Raw genomic sequence first — 24949 nt, 5'->3', positions numbered from 1 at the left:
AAACATTACTAAATAGTTCAGTTATAGAGTTGACTAGCTGCTTGCTTTTATCAAGCGCCTTAGGTAATCTAATCAATAATACTTTTATAGCTAATGGGTATTGTTAAACACTAGAGCTTAGAGTTGCTGGTTGGTATATTATATATATATATATGATCATTGCTGATAAAAATACATATTCCTTAATGCATGATGAGCTGCTTAAGCTAGTTATATAGTTGTCTTGTTCACTCATTATCAAGTCTTAGTTTTAATCAATGTGGCAAGTGAAGGTTACAGAACAGTAAAGTTAATAGTTGTTTGAACAGTGTTTGCAAATCGACCAAACCATTTAACTAGTAACGTAATGAGTACTAATTAACACTGGATTTAATAGTGTTGGTAAACAGCGTTGAATTCACTGCTTTTAGCATTTATAATAGTTAGAAGTATAAATCAATAATGCTTACCAGCTGCTAAAAAGTAGTGTTGGTAAACATATTAGAAAGCACACTTAATATCAACTATTATTTATATTTCTTTCACACTTATTCAACGTTTTTTTTTAAATTTTCCTATCTTAATCTAAAATATACTTTAAGGTTCTGTCTCGATTCTTAGATTCCTTTTAAGCACATTTATCTGAATCAATGAACAAATAGCTTTTCTATTTATAAACCGTGCTAATAATATACAAATATATTTTTAAACACTTTTTTCAACAAAAAGTATATATGTTTTACGCTTTTTTCTTTCAATTATAAATCACATTTTGTTGAAATATTTTTTAGGCAATTTGGTTTGAGCTGATTTATTTGTTGCTTCTTATTGTTGTTGTTCCCTTTTTTTTTGCTCATTTTGTTTATGCGACGAATGCCAAAAAGTTAATTAGGTCAGCAACTGTTTTTGTCAGTTTTCAATATTATATAAACCTATATAGGCATGATATATCATATATGCATATATATACTGCAAAATTTGCTGTCGCGCGCTTGGCAACCAACGAAACTGCGAACAATAACATATGACAATAAGACAACTCAGAATGGGGCTAAGATAACTTGTGCTCGACTGGCAGATATCCTGTAAGTGTTTTCAAAGGAGATTCAAGTCGAATTACGACGGATCAGATTCGATTTTAATTATATATCTCAAAGTACAAATTGAACATATATACTACATAGATTCATACATCATATATGGATATGCGAAGCTAAGCTTCCAACCTTAAACAACAGCAAAACATTATTTTCCTATCCATTCATCTATCTTTCTTTATATGCACCTTAAGTTTAAATATTCTTCGATCATTAACTTGATAGATTTATTCAAATTGATTTATCATATATCGCATCATGGCCTTTACAGCACTTGTAATATTTACAGGGTGTATAAAAATAAATAAAATATTTTGCCAACTGTGGAAACTCTTTGCTTGTAAATCCATTGTAGTTGCTATTGTTGTTGGTGTTGTTGCTGCTGTTGCTCATTGTTGTTCATGTTTTTTTTTTTTTTTTGGGGTATATCAAGTGCAGGTTGACAGTTTGGCAGCTGATTGACATTTCTAGTTGTTGTTAAGTGGCACACCGAGTCGGGTGTGTGTTAAGGTGTAAGAGTTTTGTTTGCTGTGATTGCAAACGCACAAAAACGCAGAGAAATTTATTGTCAACTCTTGACACTTCGCAGCTGCTGCCACGCCCCTCGCTCGTGTAAGGTTAAATAGAAACAGGCCGAGGCAATCTGAACTCAGATAGACTCTAATTTGCTTCAAATTCAAGTTGAAAATACTTTAAAAGGTCAGCAACATCCAATTATTCAGTTGAGCAATGGATATTAATCTGCGATTATTTCCTGATTGCTAAATGGAAAGCAATTTAAGCATTACGGAAGATAGACGAAGCAAAAGTTCAGCGCATAACAGATCGTATATAGCGCAAAGGTCATTATGTCAATATATCAACATTAATAATACAGTTCGTTCTTTGCGCCTTGGCTCAGCGACGAACATCTTTTCACGCTATGCAAATGCGACAGGGTCACAGTGATTTATTTAATAGACACTGTGATGTCTTGGAATGAAAATTATGATATATTAAGGGTTGTGCAAGGGCAGAGCTAAAAATCTATTTAGAGTTTAGGAATTTATGTTGATGCAAAAGAATGCGACAGTCAAAAATATGAAATTCACAAATAAAAACGATTTATGAATGGTGCGAAAGAAAAATTTGACAACAAGAAATCTATAAATTATTTGTGGGAATTTAGAAATTAAAAATAGTTGGAAATACCTGCATCGATATATACGATATATACATATCAGTGGCGTTGTCTTCTATCTAAACTTCTTTTTCTAATTTGATAATTTATGGGAATTGTGTATAAAGAGAGGCAAATAGTTTCAAATTCTGTGGGCAAGTCGAATATAGTTTTGTTAGCTTTAATTGCATTCTTTTCTTTAGTACTATTTGCTAGCTTATGCTAAAGTGTATTCAGAATTCGTTTCAACCTCTAGCTACAACCAGTTTGTCTGTTTAACATTAATTTGTATGCAGGCGCCATATCGGTGAAAATTCATTCACATATGCCAAAATTTGTGTTTGTTATAATGTTTAATTTGCATAAATCTGTTGATTGTTTGCGCCGCAGCCAGACAAATAAACAATGAGCAGAAAGCATAAATTATAATCAATATGATATTTTGGTTATTTCTGTAGCCGGTTTTTTCTCGTTTGTTTGTTTACGCCTCTATTAAACATATAGGCAAATTATTTGCTCAAAAATTGGCACAAATTGCTATTTTTATGACTAACTGAATAAATCAAATTTGATTTATTTACTAGGTCTAGTTCCGCGTCTGTCAAGATTTAGGCAGCAGGAAGCTGACCAATCGAAATGAAAGATAAAAGCAGTTGCCTTGTTCTGTCGTAGACAAAGCTGTCTAATTAATTTTTGTAGTTGGCATAAAAAGGCAACGGCAGCTGCCTGAAATTGAGTACAATTATAAGTGTGTGTGCTGCGTGTTACATACAAATGAAACTTATTTTCTAGTAGGCCAGTATATCGATAATCGTGCACAATAGAATCCGCATAGAATTGATTAGTTCTCAGTCAGAATTGCTCCCAAGGGCTTTGAGTGTTGATAAACGACAGCTAGATAAGCCAGAAAATGCGGTCTGCCCATGTATATGTATGTGCTATAAACTGTAGGGCGTTGTTTTAACTAATCAAGGTCTTTTCATTTTTTTGTAGCGAGTATTGTAAACAGCACACTTTAGCAGATACGAACGCATTTTGTTGAAATAGTGAAGGACATCTGAGACAGTCACACTTTGGCACATACGAGCGTAGCTAACTTTGGCTACTTAATATAGAGCGATAGTGATACTTTTCTTAGACGACCGTAGTAAGTGCCACACTTTGACGCATACGAGCTTATCTTACTTTGGCTATAATACTTTTCTTATACAGCCGTAGTGAGCGCCAGACACAGCGCACTTAGCAAACACAAAAGGACATACAGTGAGTGTCGCACACAACACACTTTTGCTGAAACAGCCTCATACAGTCGCCGCATAATGAGAATTGAGTACGCCTAGCAACCAAATGCGAATTGTTGATCAATTTGAATGCTATCGAGTGCAAGTTTCGAATGCATACGCAAACAGCGAACGATAAAACTGACCCACTTTAAGAGCGGCGACTGCAGTCTAAGGCTATCGCCAGACGCTTGCCTCTAGGCCAGTTACTATTTCCATACTATATAGTAAGTACAACAAAGTCTAGCCAAGTGTGTTGTCTAACACGTTTAACGAGTGTGCTTTGTAAATGCTTGAGCGTGTGTGTGTGTGTTTGTTTGTGTTTGTGTGGTCTGTTTTTTTTTTTTTGGCAACAAACATGGCAAACAGAAGCACAACTTGACCTTGGATGTGAAATGAAATTTCAAGAGAAAACGAAACGAAACGAAACAAACTAACTTAAGAAATAACAAGTAGAACATTTAGTATAGTTCGCTGTCGTAATGCCCTGTTCAGATAGATACCCTGTTCAGGGTTGTCATGTTTTGCTTGAGTAACTGATTGAAAAAGGTTTTTTTTATGATAATTTGTATCTCTTGTAGAACTTTTTCTCGCTAAAGACAGCTTTAGGAGTTCTTACAGTAAACTAAACAAACTCTACCCAATATCTTTCTGCTGCATGCTTCTTATGTCTTTTCCCTACAGGGTATACTTTAGTCTTATATTCTGATCTGTTTTGGCAGTTGGTTTTTCCTTTCGTTCTTGGCAAGTGCACAGACAAAAAACATTTATTGGCATGTCGTCACCTTCGGCACAACGTGCCACACTTTGATGCATGCAAATGCATGCAGCCCAAAGCTAATTGCAACAAAATTCACATCACTTTTTTCTGGGAAAAATTGTTGCATGACTGAGTCACTGTTGTTGCTGGGCAGGTGAGCTCATCCGGCTTGAAGTTGTTGTGAAATTGTAATCCCAACACATTCACATTCACAATTTTTGCATTGCTTTTGGTTTAGATTTCATGCGAATTGAAAGTCGGCGACCTTAACACAACAACAACAACAACAACAACAATGCATACAACAGCATCATATAACCGATTTCTATAGAACTTATGCTAGAACGTGGAGTTTTTGTCCAGTATTATGCGGTATTATATCATTATTACAAGCAGCATCTGCGAACACAATATTGCATTTTCTTCCCTCAGTTTTTGTGACGCAATCTCTGACGTCAGCGGCCTTTGACAGAGTGCGCCGCTCTCGTTGTGAACTTAATAGAAAAACAATTAATTTGAGATTTTAGTGCTAGCTTTCAATTGTTGCTGTCTTGGTGAATACAGAGTGGAAAAATTGAGGAAACTTTTTAACAATATTTGTCAGATGCTGACTTTACGCCAACGCTTAGTGGACAGACAGTGTTGGGTAATGCAACAAGGGGCTTTGTGAAGACAGTGTTGGGTAATTTACATGTTTATATTGTAAAACATGTGAAGGCTTTATTAATCTTTCTTTCTCTTTCTCTGTTATGATTTTTCTCTTACCAGTTAGTCTCTCTAACTCTTTCTCTTTCAGTTGTCTTTTCTCCATCATTATCGTTGTCTAATATTACCTTTGTCTGAAGATAATCTTCCCTTTCTTTCAGTTTGATTCTCTTTCTTTTTATTATGCCTTCTATCTTTCTTCTTCAATAGTTTCTGTCTTTTACTTTCTGTAATTGACTCTCAGTAACTGAAAATTGTAGTAAAATATAAGCCATTTGACATTCAAAGCTTAAAGCGTGAAGTGATTATAAGCTCACGTTGTCATCTCTAATGAGAGACTCATTTTTCTTGTTTGTTGACTACATTTGTCCGATCGAGCGATAAACACGCAGTGGGAACGCTCGTGCCACAACTAATTAGCACTGTTCAGACTATGGTCTGAGCCACAAGCCCAGCACGAAACATTTACATCTGACGTCAGCCCATTCAAACTGCAATTAGAGCAAAATGACAGACAGACAGCGATACAACTAAAGCTACAGATACTTGCCATTAGATATGGCTAGATAAATGACAGCAGATTAAACTTTGATTCGGCCGCTAAAGAAATGCAAAACACAGAAAAGCTGCCAGTGGAGACAACAACTCATTGGGCTTTTCCCATTTGGGAAAATATTGAAATCTTATCGCCAGATGTTAAGAACTGTTTCAGTGTGTCTGGCTCAATTGTTATGTAAGCACCTAATTCTTATCTATTATCGTCTTTTATGCGAGGCATAAAAAGCATTTAGCAATAATCATTTCGGCGCTGTTCGCTTCTTGTTGTTTTTCACTTTCGAACTTCGAAGCACTTGGACAAACAGAGTGTGGTTAAAACAAAAAAAAAAAAAAAAAAAAAAAAAAAAAAAAAAAAATAAATAAATAAAATGTGGCCAACGCGTCTTTTATTTCTTCTTTTTTTATCTTATCTGTTTTTTTTCTTCTCTTACTTATTATGTTGCTCTGTTTCTGCCGCTTCTTTTATGGCTTTCGTCTTGTTGTTTTGTCACTCGAGCTGCAAATAATACCCACATAACCCTAGCCGAGTCAAAATAGGCTTACGAGCGTTGAAAAATTAACACCATAAATGTCATTAAGTCATTAAGTTGCATTATCGTTCGCTTCTCGTTCGCTTACTCTTATCTTGTTGTTGTTGTTGTTTCTTCAACTTGTTTCCTTATGTCTTAAACATGTTTTCTTGTTTTCTTGTCTTGTTTTTTTGCTGTCAAACTATTGAGGAAATTTGTTAATTATCATTGGTGTAAAGCTTAGGCAAATTGATAAGATTGAAAAGCGTACAGCTATAACTAGTCGTATAAAGAGGTTTGTCGAGTGATATATAAAATCTGATATGCAATCTTTATGGGCGCAACATTGTTTTTCAATCGATTCAAAGGTTGCCAAAACGGAAAGCAAATGGATGTTGTTGCTTGAGGTTTAGCTTAAAGGTTACGTAAGCTTTGTAACTAAAGATATTTTTTCATATATCTGAATCTGGCATACTTGTACCTTAAAGGAATAGTTTCAAAACTAAAAGTTTTGAAAGATTTTGAAAGTTTTAATTTTTGAAGATATTTTTGCATCTTCTATGATCTTAAAGAAAGTTTCTTATAAAATATATGCAACTGACTACAAAAATATATATTAAACAAACTTTCGTATACAGTTATACAAAAGTGTCATATGTATATACAAATGAGGGAAGTTTGAATAATTGCAAATATATTTCAATAATTTATCATGCAATCTATTTATATTTGACCATTATTTTTCAATGAAGTCCACATATATATTTTTCTGCCTAGCATTCCAGCCATTAATTTATTAAAATCTTTTCATTTAAACAATTTTAAATAGTTTTCTTTATAGTTTATAGTATGAGAAACACAGCTGGAACAGCACAAAAGTATGCAGCACAATTTTCGTATGTTCGATATAGATTCTATATAGATATAGTAAATTCATCGTATGGAATATTAGAAAAATATAATTAATTATTCTCTTTGAAGTAGCTTAACAATTTTCCGCCTTTCACTCGAAAATCTTATCAGGTTTCAACTTTTGTACAAACATTTGAAACGCTTTGAGCAGTGTTGTTAAATCAATTATTAAATATTAGTTTAACCTAAAAAGCTTATCAAATGCGTGTCCATAAATATATATATATGAAAGAATATGCATTTGTATTAAAAAACTGATAGTCCAGCAATGAGTGGCGCCTAGACTTTGTTTTGCTTTGATTGTTTCATGTTTTTATTTGTTTCGCAAGATTATTCTACTATTATTATTTACGCGCAATGTTCACGAGATTAGCCTATGAAACTGGAACGTGTGAGTTGCTGGCTCTTTGAGTAGACAACATAAGAAAGATCGTGATAATCGTGCCTCGGCCAGTGGCTATACTTAACATAATTATCATTGTCTGTGACAGAGCCTGTTGTCTGCTCTTATCACTAAATATATATAAATTATATATATATATATATATATATATATATGTTTATATATATGTGTACCTTTTACTAATGATAGTCAAGCATCGTGTGCCTTTGCTTGCCGAAATATTAAAAGCGAAAATAAAACTCTAAATGCGCAAAAGAGTGACGTCATGAACAGCTTCGCCTTGCTGATTGATAAGTGTAAAAAATTAAACAAAATAAACAGTATATATATATAAATATACATGTACATTAAGTACATACAAATTTGCGAATAAAGAAAGCATTGTTTAAGAAAACCAACGCCAGACTTCCGCCCACATGAAGGGCGTGTGCGTTTGTATGATTGTTTTTTTAATACTTTTTTTTTTGCTGTTCCTGAATTTGTAAAACAGGAAAAATGTGATATTTCATATATTTCTTGTCAGCTGTAAATAAATTATGCAAAAAAAAGACAAGAAAAGAATAATAAATAAGCGAATTTTTGTAGATAACAAATTGAAAATATTTATGAAGAAATATTTAAATATTTAAAGAAAGAAATTTCCACACTTCAATTACTCATTCCAAGAAATTCTTGAGGGATTATAAGCTTTAGGTGAAGACTGTTAACAGATATGATAAGAGCTGAGATAAGAAAAACTAATTTATAAATTGCAAGCAAATGTGCTGATCGAAATTTGTACGCCAATCGAATAATCGTAATTAGATTAGTCGATAAAAAGTTAAAAATGGAAATTGTTCAAGAGTTTTCTATGCAAAAGCTACTCGATTCACTATATTGTTACTATATATATCCATATGGAATGATATATTTATATCTTATTTCTTATCGTACTTATTTATCCGCTTTTAATATAGCTATAAACAGATATTATTTGATATACTATTGAGTTAATATATATCTTATCTGCATATATTTTAAGCAGTTCCTGTCGGAAGTTAAGAACTGCTCAAAATATTCCATTTTTGATATAAATATTTACCCTTCATAATTATAATTAGATAGTTGACTAAGTCAATAGATTTATCTAAGCTGCTAGGCCTTACAAACAATTCGACGGCAGCTTAAGATATTATATAAGTTTGTCTTCTTTTAGAAATGTGATTTAATGCTTGATATTTTTCAATTCTATCGCATATCTTTAATGGAATGTTAAGATCGATAGATAAGTTAAGAGCTACCTCAATTAGTTTTAGTTTTTGCTTGTTCTATGAGTTCTATATAAACGATACGGCTAATCAGTTATATAAATATTGAATAGTCGCTAGATGTTTTATGAAATGTTTCTTTCATCAGTTTGGGGCTTTCTCCACAAAATTAGTCTATAAATAAATATACACCTGCTCTATATACTCACACCTAATCTATATACCATACATACATATATATTGCATACACATTAGATCAACTTTTATAAGCATTTCATAGCACTTGAATGCTTCGATTATCTAATCAGAATACCTTATCTAAAAAGGTCTTTAAATATCTTTGCCTGCGTTTACATTTACTTTCATATTTTTATATTTTTACGCCTATCTCTATATTGAAGCGTAATTTTACGTTTCCTTTTTGTTGGCACCTATATCACATCTATTTTTAAAGTGACTTTTCAAGCCCACGAATCGCCTATCCAACATAAAATAATATCACATTACTCTGAAGTCGAAGTATTCGATGACTTTCACTTTTGCTTTGATCGAAAATATATAATTATAATAATTTATAATGAAATGAAATGAACAAAATTAATATTGTTTTCGCCATATCATGGACAAAACAAAATGTACTTGAAGCGATTATGAAGTCTCTGTATGTGTGCGGGTGTATGGCTGTGTGCTTTATGATGTTGTTCATTATTATTATTATTATATTTTTGCTTTGGCAAACAATTTATGGCATTTGTTCGAAAACCGCCGCCGCACACAGACAGCCACACGCACTTAAGCAAAGGTCTGCCATTTTGTAAACAACAAAATTTGCTGATAAGCCAAGTGAGCGCTCGTAAAAAAAAATAAAACAAAAGCCGAGCATGAAAATAAAATGCTTTAAAAATTGTATTTTTTTTATATTTTTTTTTTGCCAAGGTCAAAAGTAATCGCAGCAATAATAATAAGAAGTAGCAGCAGCAGTCTTAGCATGCATAAATCCTGTTTCAGTTTACTTTGTTAAAGAAAAGTGAAATATAAATGGAAAATTTACTTTCACATGTGCGAGAAAGAAGAAACTTCTCGGGCAAATAGAAAGGCGCAGACAGAATCGGCTTTGGGCTTTTTATCTCAGTTTGCTGGCCCGAAAGAAAGTGCAGACGGCAATTGAATTGACCCAATTGTCCAACAATGGTCAACGACAGCGTCGTCTTCTGCTTCTGCTGATTCCTCTTCTTTGACGGCTCTCCGGAGAGTTATAGATTTGATTTCAAAAGGAAAAGTTGATTGACTGTCGCCGCTGCAGTTGCATGCCACATGTTGGTAGAACCAAATACGTTGCCAAGCCAAAATTAGGCAGATCCGTTATGAATGAGGAAAATAAGTTCGAAGGCTAAAAATGTGCGCTCAATTTATGATTGATTGATTGATGATCTTTATACAAAAGCAATATTCGAAAGACTTTGAATGTTCTTTGTATGAAAAAAACATTCAGCAACAAGTCGCGCTCAACTCAAGCTTGACTGAAGGATTTTTTAATTGATGATCCCTGCAGAGCTCTAAATCTAATGCAATGAACTGAAAATTCATATGATAACTCACTATGTTTAACTTTAGTTAAGATTGGCTGTGAGCTTTCGATGGATTTATTACCACTCATAAAACATTGCCCTAGAATATCATAAAAATTCCACAAATACCAATTGATAGCATTTGATATTATGAATGAGTTTATGCGTATATTGGCTATCGATAGCAGGAATTCAAGTGGAACTCAGTCGTGCACAATAGGAAGCCCTAATTTGGATATAATATGTAAGCCAGCAACATACAAAGTAATCCAATTATAGAAGTAAACTCAATTTAGTTACACAACATCTTATGCAACAATACAAGATACAAAGGTTTTATATAACGGCTCAACTAGTGCAGTTGTCAAGGGAAAGAGCGACTAAGAATAACAGCTAAACAATCAAGGCTATATATATATATATACATATATAAATCATATGTACAGAAACACATTCGAGTGGGAGTAAGGGAAGTTCAGCTCAATCAAAAGCCGCCCACAACAGCTGCTGGCGCGCAGTTCAATTGTTGCCTGGGATACATATTTTGAACAAAGAGTTCGCAAACAAAAATATATAAAAAAAATACATAATAATCAATTGTTATCTTCTGCTTCTTCTCGACTTTTTATATTTGCTTTGAGCTGCTGTTTTAATTGGGTCTAAAAATAGCTGCGTACTTGTCCATTGATATGTACACAAGAAATTCACAAGAGCGCGTAGCATCCAATTCAATTGAACTAAATTTGCAGACAATGAGAAGCGCCGAGTGGAGCGCTGTGCGTTAGTGTGCAAGTGTGTGTGTGTGTGAGGTCTTTGGCCACACTCAAGTGTTGTACAATCATTTTTTGTTAGCGTCTCAATTGGCGTTTGAAGTGTTTGCCGTATCGATAAGTGCACAAAATATATAATTTTAAAGATCTGCGATCTGGGCTTAAGTAAATCTTTAATTTCGCTTCAGCATAAAAGTAATTTTGATGTCATTTTTCACGGTCGCGTCAACAAAACATTTTGATAAGCCGCATAAAAACAACCTCAAAGATTGTGTGTGCTTATCAACAGGGACATTGCCTACGTAAACAAATTATAATTAAAGACAAGGATTGGCGACGCTCTATAAATAGGAGGGACTCATTTATAACACTTACCATAGCCTGTTCGATTTTGTTGTCAATCGCAACTGCGCTTGTTCCAGATGCACTGAAAGAAATTACAAAACATAATTGATTATTATTAAAATACATATGTATTTTTAAAATGTTCTTTAAAATTCTGTATAACACATTTAAAAAGTGTTATATACAATACTGTTATACTGTGTTTTATGGCTCAATTTTGGGACTACAATTATAATATCTGTGCTATCTTTTACAATACTGTATAACACATTTAAAAACTGTTATATACAATACTGTTATAAACCAACATGTCAAAAACATATAAATATCTTCTCGCTTTGTCTTTACAGACACATTTTAAACTGTTATACACACTGCTTTATAAGCCAGTTAAGAATTGTTAATAACTTAAAAAGTTCTTATAATTATATCTTTACAACTTTGTATAACACATTTTATTCAAAGATTAAAATATTTTTTTATTAATTAAAATATTTTGAATATTTTATCAAATGAAAACTGTTGGTGTATAAAGCTTATTTTAAATGTTAACCTTGCAATTTTTTTTATAATTTATTATATTTAATTTCCTCTTTTATCTTAAAATCAAACGCCAACAATTAAAATCAAATCACGCGATTTGGGATGCGGTTTGTGTTTTGTTTTTGTGTCAAAAATGTCCGTTCCATCCGCGGGCTAAATTGCGGTACATTTCATGTGACCTTGTGCGAATTGAGGTCAATATAAGAGATAATAAAACTTCCTACTGAAACGACTTTTGGCTTCGTCGGAAAAATAAAAGAGACGCCGTGCCAAAGCGCAATGTCAAATGCACAATTAAATTGTCAGTTTTTCGCAAAAAGTGAAGAAAAAACTGCCAAAATGTTTTTTGAAAGATAAAAATGAGATCTATCAAAAAGTAAAAAAGTCGCCCCATCAACTGTTGCCACAGCCAACAAGTCTGTTAATGCGTTTGGCTCATTAAAATGATTGAATGAATGTACTCTATTCAAAATCCCCTCGCCGTCGCTGCCCTCTTAACGGTCTGTCAATTCCAATTTCAAATGGTTTAACATGTCAGTGGAGCAGCTGGAAATAAATACATATAAGTAGATATTTCCTTAATTATTGAGTGACCAAACAAATTGCATATGTAGGCATTGTCCGAGTCGCTTTTTAATTATGCAACAACTAGAAAACAAGAAATAAGCAACTCTGCAATTTATATTATTACATAAAGCTTAGCCTCAAAATCAAGTTGAATGATTAAGAGAGAGGGAGAGAGAGAGAGAGAGATAGAAAATAACTAACTTTGTTGTTCAAGTCTTAAATTTAGGAGCACTGCAAGACGCTAAATGAAACGTTCTCAACACTCGCTTTGATTCGCGTTCACCTTGAGCAAATGCTTTGGGCCAACTGGTTTTTCACACAGCTCAGACAAAACGAAGCAGCTTTCAAGGACTTTTAACAATTGGCAAACGCGTTAATAATAATATATTCTTGATTTGAATTTGATTAACATATTTAGCAATGAGTCCGTTGAACCAAAGCAGGCGAGTTTTATGAGCTATAGATCAGGGTCTAGCTGTGAATAGTGATAGAGCTCTAGAAATCGCAAACAATTGATAACAAAATCATACATATGGACGAGGGTTTATTTTATTTATTGTTTATATTATTATATTATTAATTTAAATCTATATTTTGCTATTCACTTTTCAGACCACCCTCGTTAGAGCTAAATGTCTTAACGTTTAATGTGTTGCACTCTTTCACACGCCATCGCCAATTATCGAAATTGGCAGCAGTTAAATGTGTCATCATAAAGATGGCTCCATTTGATATGAGGGTAGAAAATCGACGATGAGTCAAAGTCTATAAATGGAAAATTCTCGCTTGCATGGCAACTTTTTGCAACTATTTCAAGTCAAAGGTAAACTCGCATTCCACATTTGATGATATAATTTGGTATGGGCCAATGAGTCAATGGAAAGTAATTTTGTGAATGAACTGCTTAGGGGGAAGACCAAAAAAGCTTTGATTGAACTTGGTGAAGTTTTTGCTAACACAAGACCTAATGTAAAACTGTGTTATAAATTTAATGTTTTACCAAAAAAATGTAATTTGGTAAGAGAGAAAACTTTAAATTTATATAACAAGCTGAATCGATATAGTCAAGATAACTCATGGCATTTTCTAACTATCGATTAAAATTGATAGTTTCATTGAAACTTGGAATTCCTTTACATACATTTCTTTACATATATATGCAACATTTTCTTGTTAATAAAAAGGGTTTTAATATTTTGTATTTTATGTTGGTCAGGGTTGAATTTATCTTTTAAATTTCATAATTTAAATCAAAAAACATATATATATATATATATAAATATATATATATATCAATAAATATATAAAATTGTATACTTTTCATACTTTCAGCGTCACTTTTCCATTAAGATTAAATTATCATATCCATTTATAGAATTAAAGTGCCCACAATTTTCGCTGACAACTGAAACTGACTTATATAAATGCAATTTCCACAAATTTTCCAAGCTTTGTGCATTGTTGATGAAGTGAAAATTCCCAGGCAATAACTTTAAAATTAACTTGATTATTTTTTTTCTTATTTATGTGCAGAGCCGTTGAGGCGTAAATTATATCAGTGAAATAATAAAGAATGCGCCTTTATGCTGCTGTAGCATGCAAAATAATTAAAGACGAACGAGCAATAAAATGCGAACAGATTAATGATATTTCATATATATTTTTCGTCATTTGTTTTTTGCCTGTTCTTAATGGCTTGCTCAAGCCGGGCCGAGCTGAGCCGCGACAGAGTTCCACGACATCGACAAGGACGAAAGGCGAGAGTCTCTCAACCGTCCCAGGGTTCTGCCCTTGTAGGACTCATTCAGCTGCACTCAAGACGTCACAAAAACACAAAAAAAAAATAAGCGAAACAGTCATAAACGACAGCCAAGTAAAAGTAAAAGTCTCAGCCTGGACGACTCCTCACGTCGAGTGCAATGACTCACGTGCACGGCGTGACTTTTGTTCTCTTTCTTTCAGTAAGCGCCAATAAAATATATGAACATATATATAAGCATATACATATATAGTATATAATATTTACTTCTGTGTGCGTGCATTCCCAATGTCAATGCGGACAACGGTCAATGGCTTTGTTAATCGCATTTGATATAAACGAAAAGCAGAAAAAAATCTAAACTTTTTGCTCAATAACTAAAACAAATATTACATTACAATCTCCACAAAGAACATATATGAATTTATATAGCATGTATATTTACTTTACTTATAATAGCTGACCTATTATAAGTGGGATTTTCCAGCTCACTGTATAAATTATTTAGGTTTATCCATAGTGACCTGTCTTCGTACAACAATCCACATTGACATTGATTGAAATAATATTTTGTTAAAACATAAAAAAACCATAATTAAATTAGCAGTTGTGCCCCTAATTATATACTGCGTTTTCCTTGCACACAAATAAATATTTAATTTGGGCAGCAGTGGCATACCTCATAAAATTTATAAATAAGTCATATCCTTATACCCACAATGTAAAGATAAACACCTAATATGTTTGAGAGAATTTTTTTTGATTAGGGTTATGATCTATAATCGGTAATGAGAAATTTTCTCATGACCTAAGCCTTGTTTATTGAATGTTTATTGAATATTCGGCAAATGTGTAATACCAATTATAAATGAATTGCTTTAGTCGATGATGATTAAAGGCATAGTGATCGATAATTATCAAATCACTGTTAACAAAAAATTCAGCAAGACTTATTCTATAGAATTTCTATAGAGATTTAACAGTCTACTTCTAGACATTTCATTTCAAATTAGACAAAATGAAATGTCTATTAGAAAATCGATATTTATCGATTATTCAAACGATCTACCAAGTTTGAGACATACGTAAAACCTTATTTATGGCTTTTGACCTATGTTTATAATATTTTCATAAATTTGTACAAATTTAGAAATCTTGTATATCAGCTGTAGTCTAATATATACTATACACATCAGCTATTTTGAAATTGAAATCAAAATCTTATCAATTAGAACCCTCTAGCCGCTAATCAGTCTATCAATCGGACGGAGATACAGCTAAATGAAACGTCAACTCGGATCATTAACACCGAAACATTAGGGGTATCACAGCTATTAAGTTAACGTGCTATCAACACGCTTACGTATAATTAAAACCTGAAGCTGACGTCACAAGCAAATCCGGCAGACAGCAGAGCGCAGCGTGATGAATGAGCAAGAGGGCAAACACAGACACAGACAGAAAGAGAAGACAAATACAAACGCAAAGAAAAGAAAAGAAGTGCAAAGTTTATTAAAGTTCAAGCGCTGCCCATTTCGACGCATTAACAAACAAACAAATGATGTCATTCACAATTTGTTTTTTCTTTTTTTCTTGTTTGCATTTTGGGTTTTCAATTTTAATTTAAATGTGATTTTATACGCAAACATATCATCGACTACTTTTTTTTGCTGTTGTGGCACGTTTGCTATGTAGTTGAGCGTTCAAATCACGTGATAAACAATGTTTTGTATCGTTTTTCAACAAATTAAATGTGTCAAAGACAATGAGTAAGTTCGATTGAAGTCGAAGCTTAGATACTCTAAGGGAGAAACTGATAAATTAAATTTTCTTTTATTTCTTTTAGAATTCTGCAATACTGTAGATAAATATAGAAGATCTATAACGTTATTTCAGCATATATAAAATAAAAAACGAACTTAATTTCCATTTAAAATTGAAGCTAAAGTTTACATAAGTTGAGTTACTTATTTCTATTGTAATGCTTCCAGTTAAAGTCAAGTTACAAAAGAACACACTCAAGATTTGTTGATATAACAAGAGTGTTATATAAGCCTCTATGCAAATGCTATTGTTACAGAGCTCAATAAACAGTTACAATGCTCTCTTACTTAATTTGTACCGTCTGGTTATTCAAGAGTCTCTGTACGTAATGTATGTGGAGCCCCTCTGCGCGGCGCCAAAACGCAAAACAGAAAAAAAAATAGTTGACGTGCCAATTTCTGAATTCAGTTTTCAGTTTTCAGTTTTTCCTATTTTGTTGAGTGCAACAAATACAGCAATGGGCACATCAAATTACACGCCAATTGCTAGACAAATTAATCGAATCGTTCGTTTGTTCTGGCCCATTGCCAACTTGCAGTGTGACCAGATCTAAATAGCTTAGCGGCTTATGCGCCTGCCTCTCGCCTGCGTGTCGCTGCACTTTGGCATTTCGTTTAGACTTTGCTATTTCAGGCGAAATTCCAATTAAAATATCAAAGATAAACAAATCACGCAGCTCTTGGTGATTTCACAATTTACCAAAAATCTTGCATCTGTATATTATGCATGCGTCTGCTCAATGCGATTTGGATTCGGGATTCTATTTCCGATTTCATTTACAGCTTATGCTGCACTTTTAGCATTTGGCTTTCAGCTGACTGTGCATAAACACAAACAATGGAAATCATTTGTTGTTGAATAATTGAAGTGGCAACAATTTGGCTGATGACAGCAAAAAAACAAGAGGCAAAATAAATGCAGAGCTGAGCGCAAATTTGTGCAGTAGAAATTTTTGGCAGATATAAACAACTTGCAGTGTTGTAAAACAGCTAAAAAATGTTTTTTTTTTTTTTTAATTCTTTAATTTTAAAATAATTATTAGAATTTGTCAGTTGGAGAAGTCATAAGGAGAGCAGTAGAATACAGTAAAGTTCAAAGTGAAACATATAATAGAAAATATAGAAATTACAAAAAAATTGTTTGTATTTTATCATAGAAACTAATATGCCACTTATATCTTTAGTAAACAGTGCAATGAATGGGAAAACTAAAAGCCCTTAGAGGTGCTGTGCTAGCTTCTACTACATATTGTTCCCCTGTTCTGTATGTTTGCCATAGCTTCTCTTTCTTGGTCAACTCTTGAGTGTATTTCCCGTTGCGACAACTTCTATAGATCTCCATTTCTCTGAAGTGTTTATTTGCATTGTAGCGCCATCGGGCTCTAAACATATATATATATATATATATATATATATATATATATATATATATATATATATATATATATATATATATATATATATATATATATATATATATATATATACATATATATATATATATGAGGATGATTGTTTACGAGTTCAGGAAGTGAACAAAATTGTCATAAAAACGTTTGTTTATAGGGCGAAACAACAAACCAAAATATAAGCAGAGACGAAGAGAACTGTTTGTGAAAACGAGGAAGTCGTCAAGAGACTAAGTAGTGGGAAATAATAATAAAAATAAACGTGCATCGCTTTTTGAATGAGTTAGTTGATGGCGGTTCCCTCTTTGAGTCTATAGTTGATAAGAAATAAACAAGTGGATTGAAAATAAGCTCCAATTTGCTAAGGCAAGACAAGGTAAGCTGCTATAAGAATTGAAGTGGAGAATAATTTAGAACAATACATTTGAAAATTTTTGTGATATAAAAAGTATTTGAAAAAGATTTAAAACAATTAATTAAAAATTAAAAAAAAACTTATTTAGATACTTTGAAATAATTCTAAATTTAAACCTTATTCATTATATTTTTCAAATTTCGCTTCAAAGTTGATTTTAAATTCTTTTCATAACATTTTTACAAATAAAATTTTTGGCATATTTTTTCTCTATCAGAAGTTTAGATTTGAACCCGTTTGGTATTATATGCAAATAAAATCTAAACAATTAATAAACAACTATTGTTCAGCGCATATAAAAACCCGCATTACGTTCGTTGTTTTTATTTTACAACTTATATAGTTTTCTCATGCTTAACAAAAGGAAAAAGAAAAAGCAAAATAAAAGTCGACACGGCTGATAAAAATGCGAATCTCGCACTTTGATTTGAGCGCCAAGAAAATATAAATTAAAAATAAAATAAATCAAAAAAATAAAAACAAAAACAGAAAATGCCATAAAAATGGAATTTCATGCGCCTTGTCCCTGACCCAATTAAAAAGTCAATCATTTAACGATATAAAAAAAAAACTTAATAAAAAGGCGAACAAAAAGATAAAAAATGATCACAAAAGGGCAACAGAAAATGCCAATTGTGTGGGCCCTGTGCAAAGAGACAAAAAACAGTTAAAAGCCGCAGCTAAGAAACCGGTTCGAGTGGCGAGGCAAGCGGTGCAAAAGCTGGCAGATGTAGGCAAAAAGTTGTAGGAAGCCTTAAAGTGTCTGAAATGTCGCCAACTTGGCAGGCTTCGGCTACAGCTTCAACTAGTCAACTACAACTTCAGTTGGCAACGCGTGGCAATTGGCAACTTGCAACATTGCAACTTTGCAACTTTGCAACTTTGCAACTTTGCAACTCATCTCCTGCAACAAGTTGCTCAACTGGACTCGGTAACGGGCCCAAATGCAATGGGGTCAGACGTGAAGCGAAAACACGGCGAAAATCGGCGCAACAACAGGTTGATTTTAAAATACCCTAACAAACACATCTGCAGGGTATAAAAGTTCATCAGAAATTAGTGCCTGATATTGATATCGATAAATAATTCCTATTGAAACATAGGCATTTCAATAGATTGTTGCTTTGGTATAATATTATATAGATAGAGTAAATAGATTTCGCTGAATCAGTTAAATTTATCATCTAAAGTGAAAAGATGAAAAATATACAAAGTTTTATACAGATAGCTCTACAGCAGACACAGTTCACATAGTTAAGTACTTAGATGAATAGACAAACAATCTCTTGAAACTGATAAGAATATATATTTTGGACATTTATGAATCATATTTCGTTGGAATATGAACAGCTTTAACTATAATTATTCTGAATCAGCTCTCTACATACTATACTCTACCTAATCTTAAGTCTAAGATTCACATAACTAATGTTTAATTATTTAAATAGGTCAATAGTCCATATAATCTTATAATGGCAAATCTATATTACGCTCTACAAAATAATTGATCAACTGCAAACTGATGCGTTTGGTGCTGATGTAATGCGGAACGGCGCAGCGCCATTGCACAGGAAGCTGTATGTGCATAACCTGTATCTGTAAGTTACAAAGATACAATCACACAGGCAGACAGCTGGGACAAGCGGACAGAGTTATCTACAGCAACATAATGGCATATGACAGACGATTGCAATTGCAATTGAAAACGTCAATTTTTGGCGCCTGCTGCGCCAACTGGCTCTACGACCTATATATATACACTGACGAGCAAAACTGTAACACATGTTCAATGTTCTTACTTCAACGGTCTGTATTATTTTTTCTACTTTATGCATGATCATGATCATAGTCTTGTTTTGTTAGTGAAATATTTGGCTCTTTTATTTATAAATTTGAAGACATTTGGTTAGCGATAAGAGAAATACAATAGCAAAGAGTAAAAAAAGTCAAATGTTACAGTTTTGCACTGCAAATATTTTTAAACAAATATTTTTATTAAATTTTTTTTAATAACGGGTCCACAGCCCTTTTGATTTTTTGAGGTTGTTTATACGGTTTGGCATACTTTGCGTGTAGCGTCGCACCATTTCAGGTGGAATCGAGTACCAAACGTCCTTTGTTCTCTCTCATAACTCCATCCTGCCATTTGGAGGGGCCGCATATTTCGCAAGCTGCGATTTCAGATGGCTCCATACATTTTCTATGGGATTCATGTCTGGAGATTGCGGTGGCCACTTCATAGTTTGAAACTTTTGGTTCAATAACCAATTTTTCGTCAAATGGGATGTGTGCTTTAGGTCATTGTCTTGCAGAAATATGCAATTTTCAACAGCCAGACCCATGTTGCCAATGACTCCTCCCAAATTTTCTTGCAGAATTTTTAGGTATTGGTCCTTACGCATTATCCCATCGATTAACACTAAGGGCCCAACTCCATTTGTACAAATACAGCCCCAAACCATTATGGACCCGCCACCGTGCACCGCACTGTATTTGCCGATTGGACTGTGGGATTCCTAGTCCAATACCACGATCGTCCGTCTGACTTAAAACGATTAATATTAGTTTCGTCTGACCAAATAACCTTGAAAAATTTTTTTTAGCATTGTTTAAGCTTTTTATTTGTAACTTACGGCATCCCAATCAGCTAGACCCCAATTTTCATGCATTATAGCACAGTTTCTAACGCAAACTAATGTGCCTTTTAGCTAGAAATGGTTTTTTTTTTCTTTCATTGGCCTTAAGCCCCAATCTGCCGAGACTGCGACGGACTGTCCACTCACTGGCATTTAAATTTAACACATTAGCCGCTTTTATTGGCGTAAAGTCGCGATTGTTTGTAACTAAGTTAGTCAAGTGGCGCGTGTCACGTTGGCTTAAAAGTCGCGGTCGGCCTCCTTTATTGATTTTAATGTTTTCTGAACTGTTTTTGTTTTTAACACTGCACAGTCATGTGGCTAACACCGAATTTATTAGCCACTTTCCTAACGGATTCGCCCCCTATCAATAATTCGATTATTTCCTTTTTCTTCTCATCAGCCATCATAATTATTTTGCAAAATGACTTAAAATGATCAAGGCTTGGCGATTTAAACGAAAACAAATAAGCTTTAATGGTAAAAAAAGCTTTGAAACAAAAGTAAATAGGTTTTGCTCTGTGAGTGCAAAACTGTAACATTTGACTTTTTTTACTCTTTGCCATTGTATTTCTCTTATCGCTAATCAAATGTCTTCAAATTTATAGATAAAAGAGACAAATATTTCACTAACAAAATAAAACTATAATCATAATCATGCATAAAGTAGAAAAGATTATACAGACCGTTGAAGTGAGAACATTGAACATGTGTTACAGTTTTGCTCGTCAGTGTACATACATACATGTTTTTATGGATATGTAACCAATAAATAGCTTTGGCTAATTTTAGCTATAAATTAGCAAGTTTTGTCGCTAAAATGTAATTGAAAGTTGACTAAACAATTGCAAAAGTTGTTATAAATAGAAGCAAGCAAATCAATAGCAACAGCTTCCACAGCTATTCAAAGTTGATTTGAAAAACTAATTAGCAACAAGAGACGCTCAGCTGATGAAGCAGATATATAGATATATACATATACTAAAAACTTTTGAGTTTTGTATATGCAGTCTGCAGTTGGCAACAAGACACAAAGAAATGCTAACTTGAATAATATATATAAAATATTTCGCGTATATCGTATATAGGATTTTTTAACAATAGATCAAAATTGGACATCTTTAGGTTTCTCGTTAAGTGTCTGCATCACTAAAGCCTAAGTATAACTGGCTATATAATTTGATTTTTAGCATTATAGTTGTTATTTATAATAGCCTTAGACAAAGGTTTATATTTATTTGCATATTGTAACATTTTGTTGGCTTAAACAGATAAGCTTTTATATGAGTCTTCCACGAGCTAAACAAGATACACAAACCGATAAACAAGAGACTTTAGCTCGTATCAGTTAAAGCTATATTTAGCTTATCTCTACAGCCTTCCAATTACATGATACTCAAATACTCACTCAGACTCTGGTAGAAAGTAATCAATGTATTTCATAACCACTTCCCTAACGGGATCTTGTTGTTTGCCCGAAATACTTGGATACATATCGAAATCCATTTTGCTTGAGCTATTATTATTATTATTGGTGCCGGCTTCAGTTTTCATTATAGAATTGGACTAATGCGGGTTAAATGTTACACACTGTGCACTGTCTTTCTTTCGCTTTATAAGTACCGTAATGTTCTCTCAGTCTAGTCGTATGTTATGTACACATACAAATGCAAGTATTCTTTTATCTTTTTCCTCTCTTTCTCGTATGTCATGCACACTGAGCAAACGCTGGCAAAATATGTGCGGATCAATGCCTTTGCAATTGTTGTTTTTGCCTTTGTGACCTTTGTTTTACACAAAACTCCCAACTATTTTATTTTAATGCGTTCACTTTTGTGGTTTTTTTGTTATTTTTTTTAAAGCCCTCAGAGAGCTTTTATGCTTCTATTTGCACTTCTTTTATTTCGAATTGCCTCATATGACAACAGCAGCAAAGCGTGAAGAGAGAAGCTCTATTATTTTTATGCTGGTTGAGTGAGACGCGTTCTCTGTGACGCTCTCTCAGCTGGGCTATTCAGCAGAGCGACGCTTTCAATACAGTTAAATGTGTATTCAGCAAGTAAGCTCTCTCTTTCTCTCTTTATCGCTCTCAATCACTCTCTCGTTCTCTTTTCTCAGTGAAAATGTAAAAAATGCGCGCGAGACGTTTTTTGTTAAAAACTTTTTAACTTTTAACAGCAGCTGCAATTGCAGCGGCGTGCGTTTACGTATAAATTGTGTAGCTCCTTTGAGATCATTTACTGTGTGCTACAGTTGTTCAACTTTTTTCTTTATTTCTCACGCACAATTTTAACAATAGAAATGTAGGCAACAGAAATAAAACACAATTATTTTTAGCTTAAACAAACATAGAATAATGAACAAGAAAAAAACAAACGCGACGCAACCAAAAACAATGCCAAGCAACACAACAAAAATTTTAATGTTTTTTTATCGTATCTGTAATTTTTTTCGTGTTTGCTGCGCCAGAGCTCCTCAGCATAACTGAACGCTCGCTTTTGGTGGGCTGCGTTGCTGTTGCTGTTGCTTTTGCTGTTGTGTTCCGTGAGAGCGCTCACTGCGCTGCGCTGACAACAGACAGACAACAACAACAAAGACATCCAGGTTACAGCAAAGAAGAACAACAACAATACAACGGCTACAACGGCGGCAGCAGCAGCAGCAGCAGCAGCGACAGCGACGGCAGCGGTAGCTTTTTGGTGGTTGCTTTTTGAAGTTGCGGCGAAGCTGAAAGTTTGCTGCTAGGCGGGGCAAAAGGGCAGTGCGGCAGAGATAGACGCCGCGGCAGAGACACAGGCAGAGGTTGCTTAAGCGAAGCTTGAAGTTTAGTTCACAGCTGCAGCATGAAACTGAACGAAAGCTATGTGCCACATACAAACACATGCACATACACAGAATCATACGCACACGCACATGCACGGGGCCACACCACATTTGTGGCTCGTGCTCAAAACAAACAACAAGGAAAAAGGAGGCGCGTGTAAACAAACAAACAAATCAACCTCAAACAACAGCAAAAAATGCCCAAAAATAAATCTCTTATTTTTTCTGTAAGACAATTTATGTTAATGCCAGAACAGCGCAGCTCTCTCGCACACACACACACATACAAGCAAAGCACGAAAAGCAACATGGCTGCTTGAAAAGCTTTTGCAGCTGAATAATGCAAGTGACAAGAGCGTAAACAAAACTTTGTCAGCAACAAGCACGAGAGAGAGCAAAAAGAGAGCGGCAGCGGCGCACGCACATTTAACGGCAAAGAACTTTTTGAAATTCAGTGAAGCGTCGCAGCATCAACAATAGCAAATAAAACAACAATAACCACACGCGATGCCACTTCAGGCTGACAGGTTGCCACGTTGTTAAAAAGTGAGGGAGGAAAATATAAACTGAAACTAGGCGGACAAAGTTAACATAGAAGAGACAGAGAAGGGCAATGACAGAGACAGGGGCAGATGCAGAGGGTGAGTGCAGCCAGCTACTGCCTGCCTGTACACACAGATCAGCTGATTTGCTTTATCTGGGACGCTTTGTTCAAGCTAGATGCGAAAGCTTTTTATGCTTGGCACAGGGAATAGGCACTACTTGCACCGTGGTTCAAATATACTAGAAACAGGGAACTTATTTAGGTGTTCTTTTTTTTAATTAAATGGGATTTGAGAATTATAATAATTAGTTCTCCTTCTCTAGAGTCCGCACTATATCCAAACTGTTTTAAAGCTTACCATACATTTTGCATACAAATGAGATTAACATTTAATTGGTTAGCAAAACTCACCTGTAAATAGAAAGAAAGAGAGGTGGAAAATTGCATTTAATAAGCGTATCTAATACAATTAATAAATATTTTCAACATACGTAAACATAATTACAGATACACACATACATATGCCCTATCTTCCGTAAAGCTTTTAGGCCTAACAATTTATTTAATTTTTCTTTTTTGTTTTATTTTTTTTTTCGCAATTTTGCTTTTTACGAGTTTGGGGCAACGCCAACAACAATTTCGAAAGCCCATTAAATGTTGAAAATTGCTGCCGGACACGCAGGCAATAAAATGCTTAAGAGTGAAAATGTGCGTAACGCTTGCAATTCAGCTGGAAAACAAATATACATAGATATATATACATATATAAATATATATTTATATTTACGTTTTAGAGATCAGAAATGCCGGAATTGAGGGCGCCCCATAAATGGGTTATATAAAAAAAGTACATTGTGAGAGAAACAAAATAAGAAAGTTTTTTTAGTTAAGCCTTTTAAAATAATAACAAATATATACCATTCTAATCATCATCATATAAAAATATAATTATACATAATTTTTTCATATTTTTTTTTGTGTCATGTTTTGCTACTTCTTCAATGTAATCAAATTTTTTTGTGTGTGAATGGAAGTGGGTCAGGGAGCCCGCCCGACTATGTTAATTCGAAAAGCAAATAAAACAGGTGTTTATTTTAACACGCTCTTTGCAAGGATCTATAGCACATGCAGTGATGAT

The 24949-nt window shown here is 33.7% G+C and overlaps 1 protein-coding gene across 1 annotated transcript in view; it reads right to left on the bottom strand.

The window, feature by feature from the left end:
• LOC111591966 (protein bunched, class 2/F/G isoform) overlaps positions 1-24949 on the bottom strand; it is a 122711-nt gene that overhangs the window by 16744 nt on the left and 81018 nt on the right. The window contains exon 2 of the mRNA XM_030223368.1: positions 11323-11374. Coding sequence (XP_030079228.1) covers positions 11323-11374 — 52 coding nt within the window. The remainder of the gene's footprint in view (positions 1-11322; positions 11375-24949) is intronic.

The sequence above is a fragment of the Drosophila hydei genome, unplaced genomic scaffold (assembly GCF_003285905.1).
Source record: "Drosophila hydei strain 15085-1641.00,03,60 unplaced genomic scaffold, DhydRS2 tig00000172-arrow-pilon, whole genome shotgun sequence".
Lineage (NCBI taxonomy): Eukaryota > Metazoa > Arthropoda > Insecta > Diptera > Drosophilidae > Drosophila > Drosophila hydei.
The sequence above is the reverse complement of the archived record's forward strand: the minus strand, read 5'-3'. Positions and strand labels throughout refer to the sequence as shown.